This window comes from Taudactylus pleione, unplaced genomic scaffold (genome assembly GCF_031769625.1).
Source record: "Taudactylus pleione unplaced genomic scaffold, aTauple2 ptg000333l, whole genome shotgun sequence".
Taxonomy (NCBI): Eukaryota; Metazoa; Chordata; class Amphibia; order Anura; family Myobatrachidae; genus Taudactylus; species Taudactylus pleione.
In genome coordinates, this window is record NW_028284734.1 from 517,397 (window position 1) to 529,099 (window position 11,703).

Consider the following 11,703-nt stretch of genomic DNA (forward strand, 5'->3'; position numbering starts at 1 on the left):
GCCAAATTTTTTTGGTAAGTGGATATAGATTTTGGCGCCCCTTGTTGAAATAAAGCCTCATATTTCGGTGTGTGAAGTATCGGGAGTGCATGTAATAATGTAACAATGACTAAATGGAATCTGTAGATCAAAGTACCAGCTTTACATACACATGGTTATAATTTAATACTATACTCAGTGGCGTCACTAGGATTGGTTGTAACCAAGTGCAGTAACTAATGGTATCACCCCACATGGACCTTCTCCTGCATCAGACAATACAGAATCCTTATGCTGGGCATACACTATGCAATTATCTGTCAGATATCTGTCCAATCTGGCTGGTTGGAATGAAAATCTGGTAATGTATGGGAGCAAATAATAGAAATTTGCTCCCAAACACTAGAAAACTGACCAGATTTTCCTTCCCACCAGACAGATTTGACAGATATCTGACAGGTAATTGTAGAGTGTATGCCCAGCATTAGTAATAATATACAATGGACCCAAACGTGGGAACAAAAAAACCCCACACACATTAACCTCCACTGTGTGGGGCCCCACGTGATAAATAAAAAATACATACAAAGGCCACAACATGGGGAAAAAAACAAACAAACACATAGGCTTTGCATGAAAAAAAACACATACATAGGCCCCAAAACACATTCTGCCCCCACGTAAAAATAAAACACAAATATCCCCACATGAAAAAAAAACCAACACATTAGCATCCACATAAAAGTAATAAAACATATAGGATTTGCATGAAAAAAAAACCACACATAGGCCCCTATATGAAAATTTAAAACACACACACAGACCGCCACATAAAAATGGTATAGGGCCCCTATACAGCAGGACCACCCTGGGTGTGAAGCTACAAATACACCCTAAGATACATATTCAGGGAGAGGGAGACAGCCAGTGGGTGACAGGAAAAGGGCAACAGCAGAGGGTGAAAGGGAGAGGTGACAACGACAACAGAGAGGGTGATAGCACTAGGTGACAGAGTGACGACAGGGAGAAGGTGACAGCACTAGGTGACAGGGAGACGGTGACGCCAGGAGACTGACAGCTGTGGGTGACAGGGAAAGAATGACCAATGGGTGACAGTGACGACAGGGAGAGGGTGACGGCCAGTGCATGATAAATACAAAGTAATTAAATTGTCTTACCTGGGGCTGCAGCCCGTGGATGGCTACCCCTAACCTTGGACTTAACGCCGGGGATAGTCACGAGTTTGTGATGTCAGATCCCCGGGGTTGGAGGTGTGGAGCGGGGAGAGCATGGCCCCTCCTCCCCTTCTAGCCGGGCACAGACTCTTACGTTGTCTAGGGGGGAGCTCAGGAGAGGGGAGGAGAAGAGAGCGGCCACTCCTCCCCCTCCAGCCGTGCCCGGCCTGCTGTCAATCAGCAAGGTATGGGCCAGTGTTCAGGCAGCGGCTGTGGCTGGCTGCCGCTGCGCAGCGGCATGTGAGTCAGTGTGACTCATTGTAATTCCGGCGGCTGTGGGAGACAGCGGCGGGACAGATGACGCCCTTGCAACTTGCCGCCATACCTCGCGTAATGGGCCAGCTGGCCCGCCCTGGTGCCAACACAGGTCAGACACCATTTATACCCCTTTCACAACGCCAAAATAACCCAGTTTATTCCCGGGTTGTTGACTGGTCGACATGATTTTTAAATGCACCAAAATGAATAACCTGGGTCGACCGACCTGGTATTTCAACCAGAGTTAAACACGGGTCGGACCCGCGTTATTTGGCTCTTAGATGGTACAGACCCGGGATATTCGACTGAGAAAATAGTGCTGATTGGCTTCTTCCAGTCAGCTGACCAGCCTGCACACAGAGCACGTGTCTCTGTATTTACATTACTGTCCTGCACTGCACACATTGGGGAACAGGCAGCTAATAATAAGCTATATACAGACAGCACAGAGTACTATACTGCACTTTACTTTCACTGGAGGAATCATGGCAAACTGGAGTGATGAAGAAGTAAGGGAGTTGCTGCGGATCAGGGGTGAGGAAGAAATATGTAAACAGATAACTGGCACTGTCAAGGATTCGATAACTTATCGCAACATCAGCAAAATGTAGGCTGCATCTGTGACATGTGCTCTGTCGGCCATGATTGCTGCACTGCAAGCATCCCCCAGCCCCTCCTTTTTCTTTACTGAAAACATCATAATTGTGAGCCAATAAAATCCTTTAAAAATTACATTACACTGTTTTAACATGGGCAACCCGGGTTGAGTTAAAAGGCACCAAATCTGCAATAACCCGGGTTATTAAGGCGATGTGAAAGGGTCGGACCCAGGTTCAAAACCTGGGTCCGACCAGTGTTTGCGATGTGAAAGGGGTATTACACAGCACCATCGATCTGCGTTACTCTCACACTGAATCTGGGTCTGTCCTGCTAAACTTTTGAGGTCATAAAAAAAGTGGGAGGCAACTGCTCCAAAACCACCAATCAGCTCATTTTAGGCATGACCCAGGTCGGATAACCCGGGTTGCGCCATTTACACTGCACCATTCCCCAAGTCCATCCTGGGTCAGACGCTGGTAGCTACCTGGGTTGGATTGCTGGGTCACTGGACCCGGGTTATTTTTCATGGACCCTTTTACACTGAGCTGCGACCTTGGTAGACCCAGCAAAAACCCAAGTTTTTGCTCTGGTGTAAGAGGGATATTAGTCTCCGCCATGGGTAGAAATAATCTGACTTTCGAACCTACATCTTAATTTAGCATCTGTGTCCCATCACAGCTGCATCCAAAGTCACTTACAGTATAATGTGTTTTAAGATTAGTATTTTTGCTGCAATGGAGTTGATATAAAGTTGCAGATTACCCACAATGCTGCACATTGAGATGAATGGTGCGGCTTACACATAAGTCCTCTGTCTTTTTCCCAGGTTGACGTCCCAGACGCATACCGTTGCTGCATGCAAGGTCAGCGGCAGCATCCATGGCACTTGTGCTTTGTACTTTTGTCACATTAATGAATCAAACATACATATTTCATACAAAATTGATTCTCAGGGCTTATTCACATAATCTATAGCACGCCAAACGGGGTTATTTGGCGTGATTTGAGAATATGTTATACTGCTTTTATACATAAATTCCGAGTGTGACCCGGAGGCTGGAACAGGGTACCAAACAGGGTCAGACCCGGGATTTAGCCCACGCTGACCCAGGAGATTCCCGAGTCGGCGCTGTTCACACCGGAGCAGAGTCTGCTGTGACCCGGCTTTTCCGGCGTGTAAGTGGACGCTTGGAGATGATGTCATCTCCAAGTGCCACTGAAGCCGACCAATCTGCCAGTGTGCTCTAGGTCATCGTTACCCGGATCGCGCAGTTTACACTGCAGGGTTTCACAGGAATCGAACCTGGTCCACTTTTACACCAAGGAGCTACCCGGGTTTTAGCTCTGGTGTAAAAGGGGTATTCGTGTGGACACATCTGCAGCATACCTTAACAGCAAAACTGCTGCAGGGTATGCTGGGATGTGTAGTTCCACAGCAGCTGGAGTGCTATACATAGCCTACCCCGGCTGATAGAGCATCCAGGACAGCTTAGGGGAAAATAGCTGCACAGAAATAGAAAAGTACATTCATCATAATGGAAAATTGCTGACGTTTAACAGCTTTTATTACAGAAATGTTCTACCTAAAAAGGAAAGTGGACACCTCTGCCATAGCACAAACCCCGCCATTACAGTCCATGTTTTAAAGGACACCCACGCTTCAGCACAAGGGACTTAATTGGTACCTCAGTCAATTTGATTTAACATTCTGGACTCAAGCATGGATATCCTTAAACTGTACAGTAACAGCAGAGTTTAGGAACCTCTATACTATGGTTTCTCTTTTTGTCAGCTAGAAGAGCACTACAAAACTTAAAATTGAAAAAGAAGCAAGCGTTGAAATATCAGTAATAGAGGGGGAGATTTATCAAAGCTTGGAGAGAGCTAAAGTACCAACCAATCAGCTCCTGTCATTTTTCAAGCCTGTAAAATGACAGAAGCTGATATAGGGCCCCATTTATTAACAATGGTAAACACCAGCAGCATTTGTAGTTTAGCATCACAATGATACAAACAAAAAAGCTACTGGTGTTTATCAATACTTACCCATCCAGCGAAGTCCTCCTAATCAGCAAGGTCCTCCGCTCGGCTGCTAGCATCCTAATGCTGCCAGTGACGGGCTCCTGTGTACTGTGCATGTGCGACGGTCCGTCTGCACATGTGCATGACACGGGGACCCAGCAGTGCCTGTAAGGCTTCGCTGGCCGGAAAGGCAGCACCAGGTCCCCATTGCCATCAATGGGGACCGCATCACTCTCGGCAGCTAGTCACAATGATGAGATTTTCAACATACTACCATGGTATCAAACTCCGGGATGTCCCAGAGGCAACAACATAATAAAAGACAGTCTGCCAGAGACCACTGACTGGAGGTTGTACTGAAGTTAACCCACATTGAGAGAAGAATTTACCTTGGTACATTTTTTATTCCTTACAGAAACAGCTATGAATTGACCTCAGACAATTACCATTTTTACTTATGTGTGTAACTTCCAAAGTGTCATCCATGGCGAACACTGAGACCAGCACCAAATAGACCAGATAAGATAACCCTTCTAGTTAGTGTGTCATGGTTCCAAGTGCTGCAGCTAGGAAACCACAGAGTATCCCACACTTGTCCAGTGGCATAGAATACTTGAAGTGGATAGTTTACAAGCGGCTGTCCACATCAATAAGGCAAGTATACGTCTCAATTAATATACTGTATTCAGCTATTTAACTATGGCGGTTATAGCAAAGTAAAAGGCTTCTAGTGGTCTTGATTAGCTGTTTAATATGGACAGAAAAGTTCTCATTATGGATATGTAAAAAAAACTCAAACCCAGCATTAGTTTTATAATCTTTATACACTTAAAATTGATTCAAAATATAGAAAGTATATACAGTACAGCCAAAATATACAAATAAGAATAGTATCTAAATATTCACATTGCCTATTGAAGGAATATAATTAAATCCCGCAGACACGTACAGCACATAACTGCATAAATTCCTCAATTAAACCGGTTCCTAATTGCAGTTTAGGCTATTCAAACATTATATATGCAGAAGTGCCTTGATCTACTGCAGGGCTTGGCAATTCGCGGCACTCCAGCTGCTATGGAACTACACATCCCAACATGCTTTGCCACCGTGTTAGCATGTCCAAACAGAAAAACTGACAGGGCATGCTGGGATGTGTAGTTCCATATGTTTTCTACCCCTGATCTACTGGATGGCTCTCTCGAACATTAAAAAGTGGTTGGACACCCCATCCCACCTTGTGTATGTAACGCATTTTCACACTCACGATGCAATTCTACCATGTGATTTTTCAGTCTGGATTTTTCACCAGCTCAATACATTCATAGCTCGAGAACAATTTCAGTGCAGGTGGCGGTTAAAACCCAGTTGAAACAGTTATAAACTAGTCCACGGGCTCCATTTGCTTAATTATATAACTCAGTTTTTTTTATTAATGAGATATTCAAACTCCAGAAAGGACTCCATCGCTAGTACAAGCCCTGTGGAAAGTTAACTAAAGTCTTTGTTTCCATCTAGCTCCCTTAGGAGTTTCTCAGCCACTTCAGCAGTTCATTTCATCTCCCATGGACTGGACACCAGGTGTTCTCTGAACTGAATGCAACTGTATCCTGTTCAGAGCCCAGAATTCTGACATCTCTTATTGCAGAAGGCAAACGGGCCTTTGTGTCCACCAAAAATCTCATCAGTACACACATTTATCATTGCAGACAAAGGGTAATATGTACTAAGCCCTTGAGAGAGCTAAAGTGGAGAAAGATAAAATTACCAACCAATCAGCTTCTAACTCATTTTACAGGCTGTATTTGAAAAATGACAGTTAGGAGCGGATTGGTTGGTACTTTATCTCTCTCCATCTCCCCCAATGAGCTTTAACAAGGAATCGAAAGAACAAGTGCTCTTGCCCATTATTCTGCTGCTTTAACCACCCCACTGCATGGATCTGGCCATCTTTGTCCATATTTCTAATATTTATACCACTTTAGCATGCATTAACTGATGATATAATGGACGATTTAGGTCACTGTATAGCAACGGATTAATGCAGATGATCAGTAAACATTGATAAAGCTCGTGTGGGTGAGCCCTTGTGCAGATGGTGACATGCATTAGCTTGTGTTGCTGCAAAAGAACAGAAACCAGTATAAAATATATTCACAGAACACATTTCTAAAAATATTTACACATACATATGCATATATATTATATACATACAAGTTTGTAAAAAACAAAACAAAATAGGTAACAAATATCCAGCTTCCCTGTGCTGGAAGGGCCAGCATTCTCACACAGAAAAGCAGCATATAAATCAACGGCCTTCTAGACCAAACTTGTTACTGAACGGTCCATGGAAGAATGTCCCTTAGCATGTACTTGTCTTTGTGTTCGTGGAACTGCTGGTGTATGAATTGGTCTTTCTGGAATACTTCATGGAGCTAAATGAGATCTGCATTCTCTCCACAGTTCTTACGCTGCGACAGAGGAACATATTTCTCACATTCTCTCTGAAATCCTTGGACACAAAATAATAGACAAAAGGATCAATGCAACTGTTCAAGGCAGAGAGACAAAGGGCCACGATATAGAATGCATAGACGTTTCCTACTTGGGTTTTCTGTATAGTTCCATAGTTAACCAACAGCAGAATGTTACTGGGCAGAAAGCACACGAGACACATGATTAGCACCGTGATAATAAGCATGATGGCCCGCTTTCGTTTTTTTGCCAATATTTTCGTCTGTGATGGATGCATTCAAAGTCTTAATCATGAGTGCGTAAGCCACTGTGATCAGGACAGCTGGGAGGAAGAAGAGCCCGATCCCAAGGGAGAGGAAGTAGTTGAACATATCGTTAGCCGCAATGCTGAGCGGCAAGACGTCATGGCATGTTGTGATGTTGAGGTTGGTGACGTAGACGGTCTGATCATAGAGATACAATGGAATGGTGCTTAGCATGATTATAATCCATATGGTCACTGATACAATGAGTGCAATCTTAGTCTTCTTCCGGGTGTGCGAGATGGGATTCACAATAACCCAGTATCTTTGAACACTCAGACATGTGATAAATAAGATTGAGCAGTACATATTTCCATAGAAAAAACCCACAAGTACTTTACACAGACTTTCTCCATAAATCCAGTTGTTGCCATTCAGATGATAGGAAATCTTTAATGGAATCCAGATAACGAACATCAAATCTGCCATTGCCAAGTTGGCCATGTAGACCACGGCTGGGTGCTTCTTCTTTGTGCGGAAAAAGAAAACCCATAATGCAATAGCATTGCTTGGCAAACCTATGACAAAGACAATGATGTACACCAGTGGCAGAAAGACTCTCGTCAGGCCACCTGTCAGAACGTTCTGCGCAAACTCATTCACTGTATAGCCATATCTCCCAGTACGGTTATCAAATGTTTCAATGCCCACAAAGTTTCTTCCCCTTTTTGCCGATGTTTTATTCTGGCCTACAAGAGAAAAAAATGAAACGTTAATGTTCTGTTCAGTACAATGCATTGATTAAAGCTGTGTGACACGAGCAGGTCAGCCTCCTAAGTACCTAACTTTAAGGGCCATATTCAATTAGCGGTGAAAAGCCAGCTAAACTTATCCCGGTATTCAATTGTGGAAACTTCTCACCAGTGCGAAAGCGCAATGCAATGTACCCGGCAGTAGAGTTTCCCTATGAATAACTGTCAAAAAAAGGTGCAGAATTGCGATTTTGGGGTGCAAAGGTGCGGAAACCACCATGCACCCTTAGGACAGGTCCCCAAAAGGTTAACTGCATCAAGAAATTCCTTAAATAAACACCCCAAAAAATGACTTTGAAAAGAGGGCAAAAAAGTTCAAACTTGGGGCACAAACTTAAAAACTAGCGAAATAGACTTGAGGGTTTGCAAGTATGAGGGAGTTTTTTGTTATTGCAGGTGTTTGCTGTAGGTGTGTTTTTAACACCTCACTTGTGCACCCATTTTCACGTACCCCAAATTTACTGGGACTAGTTTCACAAAAAAAAAAAAAAAAAAACCCTACTAAATGCTATTCTTCACCACTTGTTCAAAGACGCTAATTAGAGCATTTAAGTATCCCAAATAGCTTCAGCAGGGCTATCCGGGGACATCTACCATGATCCCCAATGTTAGTGCGTCTTTTGGGGGAGTCAGGCAGATTTCCTCAATTCTGACAGCACTTTTCACCTGCTTGAGTTTCGCCAGGACGCGTTTTTCGCATCCTTTGGAATTTAGTACAGGGATAAGCGGGGGACATGCATACCATACTTTTTTTGCAGGCAAAACCAGCGATGTCAGCAAAAAGTCAGGCGTGTGAAAAGTACAGGACTTTTCGCGTCTAATTAAAAATGCCGCACAGTCAAGTAGCATATGAAAAGTGATCTGTTGTTTGTTACTAGCTCATCACTTACAGCGCGTAGCAGCACAGATGTCTTATATAATTAGCATAGAACTGGTCATGTGATGGTTAGCCAGTAATCAAGTTAAGCATAAGTCACCTCTAGTAGAATCCATGAGCTACCCAGCTGGCAGACCTGTTCATGGTACACAACAGGAGGTACACTGTGTCTTCATTAAGACAGCAGCTACGGGCATACCAAATATTTATGGGACACCCTTGTGTTCAGAGCCATTATATAATCCATACAAATTGGGAATAACCACAAAAGACCAGTTGGTATTTCTGGTTGCATGCAAATGATGTACAATCTAATCTTCAAGATTATTAACAGTAATAGTTTCACTAAAAGACACCAGCATTTGCCCATCTGGGGGTGCTGACAAGAGGGGGGGGGGGGGGGGGGGGGGGATGGATGGTACAACGTATAGGGGCCCAAGCCTACCAAACAGGCTCAGCCATGCTAGCAAGATGGAGTGATCATGCCCACTTCAGCACACCTCATTTTTTATCAGTTTTATTTTCTTATTTATAACATTAACACCTGCATTTGTTCCTTAGATGAAAATGTAATTCCTGATGATGCACCCACCATTGCTGTAACATTACTAGTCATACAACCCCCCCCCCCCCTCCAAAAAAAAAAAAAAAAAAAAAAAGCACTGAACCTAGTCTTTGCTTGGCCCAGACATTATTAAATTCAGAGAGAAGCAAAGCATTTAAATGTTCCAAGCAATTACACACATCCCCATTGACAGTAGTTTGCCTGTCATTAATACGAAGTGGTTGTTGTGCAGTTATGCAAGTGGCTTAGAGGAAAACTACACCTAAAATCTATACACTCTTTACTAACAAAGGGTTGCTTATTATAAGAGATGAGAAAATGTAGCATAGCTAAGGAGCCCGTCTGCCATGTCTAGCCCATCTCTTCCTCATACAGGCACTGACCACTTGTTATAGCCCTGTAATCGGGGAAACCAGTTCAGGCTCGCTGAGGATTTGGGAGGTGGGAATGTGGTATGCTTGGCTGCTCATTTACTGTATAAACTTTAAGCCGTACCAGACCAGCAACTACCAGCAGTAGTGTTAAGGAATCTAGAGAGTGCACTGTATTTCTATTAGACTGTCAAAAAAAAAAAACTCACATGAAGACCAGTTTCTTATAAACTCATTAAAAACCATGTAGACCAAAGGTTCCCTTACAGCCCAAGTTTTAAGGATATCCATGCTTGAGCCCATATGGTTTAATCAAATTGAGGTGCTAATTAAGCCACCTGTGTTCAACCATGGATAGCCTTAAAACCAGGACTGCAATGGCAGGATTCGGGAACTTCTGATGTAGAGGATTTACCCCCCCCCCCCACCTTCCCCCCCCCTCCTCAATGCAAGCCAGGCCAGTCACAAGGTATGTGCTCATCCCCTACCACCTATTTACAATGGACCACAATATTTTGTGAACATTTAATAAAGTTCTCTAAAATGGGTCATTAAGTTTATATGTAGGCTAGATCAAAGCGCACCCAGAGTTCACATGATAACCAGTAACTAACTAGCATCATGGATCAATGTATCAAAATTACAACCCATGACCACGCAAAAAGATTTTCGTAGGAGGAGTAATTACAAATGACTAGTAGCTTAGCAGTCATCACAGAGGTCACAGGGAGCACAAGACTGTCTGGCCTGCCAGCAGGTCATTATTCCGCACCACTGGAGGCACAGGGTATATACACAAACCTAAACAGGTATTTCACAACAACTGACATGCTTTGAAATGAGTAAAACGCCTATTATGTTCTTATGGTATGAACGTTTTAATCCGCAATGACACCCACTGACGAAGCAGCATCTTCTCATTATCTAGAGAACAATCATCTCCTTATTCTAAAAGTCCTAGAACACAAGGTTATTTCTGTTGTATGAGCTACAATACCGTGACCAACTCAAACACTTTCATGTATACTTGTAAACATGCTGCAGCCAATAGTTAAACACATGAAATATGTACAGAATATAGAAAACACATTGCTCAAGGGTTTGTTTGTTTTTTTGGCCATTTAAATGGTCTATTCTGCTGCAATTAGTAAGAGCAAGCTTTAATAATACCCTGAAATAATGGGCGTGCATTCCTGGCAGACAGATACAATGATACACTTGGTCTGAAATACAAGTAGATTTCCACTTAGCAACAGACGGCCAGTGACTGCAGACTCTGTACCTGGGCCCCCAGGGTGCGTCCCAGGAAGTCACAGCTCCTCCCACACAGGTAAACACTTTTTTATCTTACTTTTGTAGAACTAAAAGTCCCATCAAGGTATATACCGGGACTGGCAATTCCTTCAAACAATAATGTGTGCAGCCACAAAGTGCCAAGAGAAAGTTATATAATAAAATGATTTATCAATATACATAAGAACGTACCTGACACTGTCAGACAGCAGGTAGAGAGCAGCACCGCCACGACCAGGAGCCCCCGACCCCACATCCCGGATAGTTTATAGATCGGGTCACACAGAGTATGAGGTGTCTCTCCCAGCACAGCACTAACAAACTGATACAACTAACAAGAAGACAGCAGCTAGAAGTGAACTCTGGGCGCGCGACTAGCGTAGGCTCCGCCCCTGACGTGACGTCAGACGATTTATCCTCCACGCCCACCGCAGGTTTCACTGATACCGATCCCATGATGAGCGACACCTGTGTGTGTGTACAACGTAGAACCGGGGAAGGGTGAGGGGACGTCACCGCACAGGTATGCAGAGGTCTCCAGGTCACTACTGCGTCAGCTGCTCTCATCGTTAATGCAGCACAGAAACATATAACTCTGCGAGGAGTGATAGGGGATGTGGCATGTCCTAGCAAATAAACCGCATGCAAAAGAGAGAACATTGTTTCACGTCACAGAGCTTTATAATGTGTGTTTTGCTGACTGACTTATTATTAGAAGCTTTAGGGGTCTATTTACTAAGCAGTGTTAGACAGAGTGAAAAGTGATAAGAAAGTGATAAGGTGCCAGCCAATCAGCTCTCAACTGTCATTTTTTCAAACACAGCCTGTGAGATGGCAGTTGGGAGCTGATTGGCTGGCACCTTATCACTTTTCACTCTGTCTCCTAACACTGCTTAGTAAATAGACCCCCTATTAGGTATGGATATCAACTATTACACTAGTTAGCAAGGATGGATGGATTGGGATGGAAAACC

The 11,703-nt window shown here is 43.6% G+C and overlaps 1 protein-coding gene across 1 annotated transcript; it reads right to left on the bottom strand.

Annotated features, from left to right (window-relative positions):
• Positions 1-4,899: 4,899 nt before the first annotated feature.
• F2RL1 (F2R like trypsin receptor 1) lies at positions 4,900-11,134 on the bottom strand. Its single transcript, XM_088443683.1, is given in 3 exon segments — positions 4,900-6,816; positions 6,818-7,560; positions 10,922-11,134. Coding segments are annotated over 3 exon segments (1,167 nt in total). The 5' UTR covers positions 10,986-11,134; the 3' UTR covers positions 4,900-6,456.
• Between the last annotated feature and the right edge of the window lie 569 nt (positions 11,135-11,703).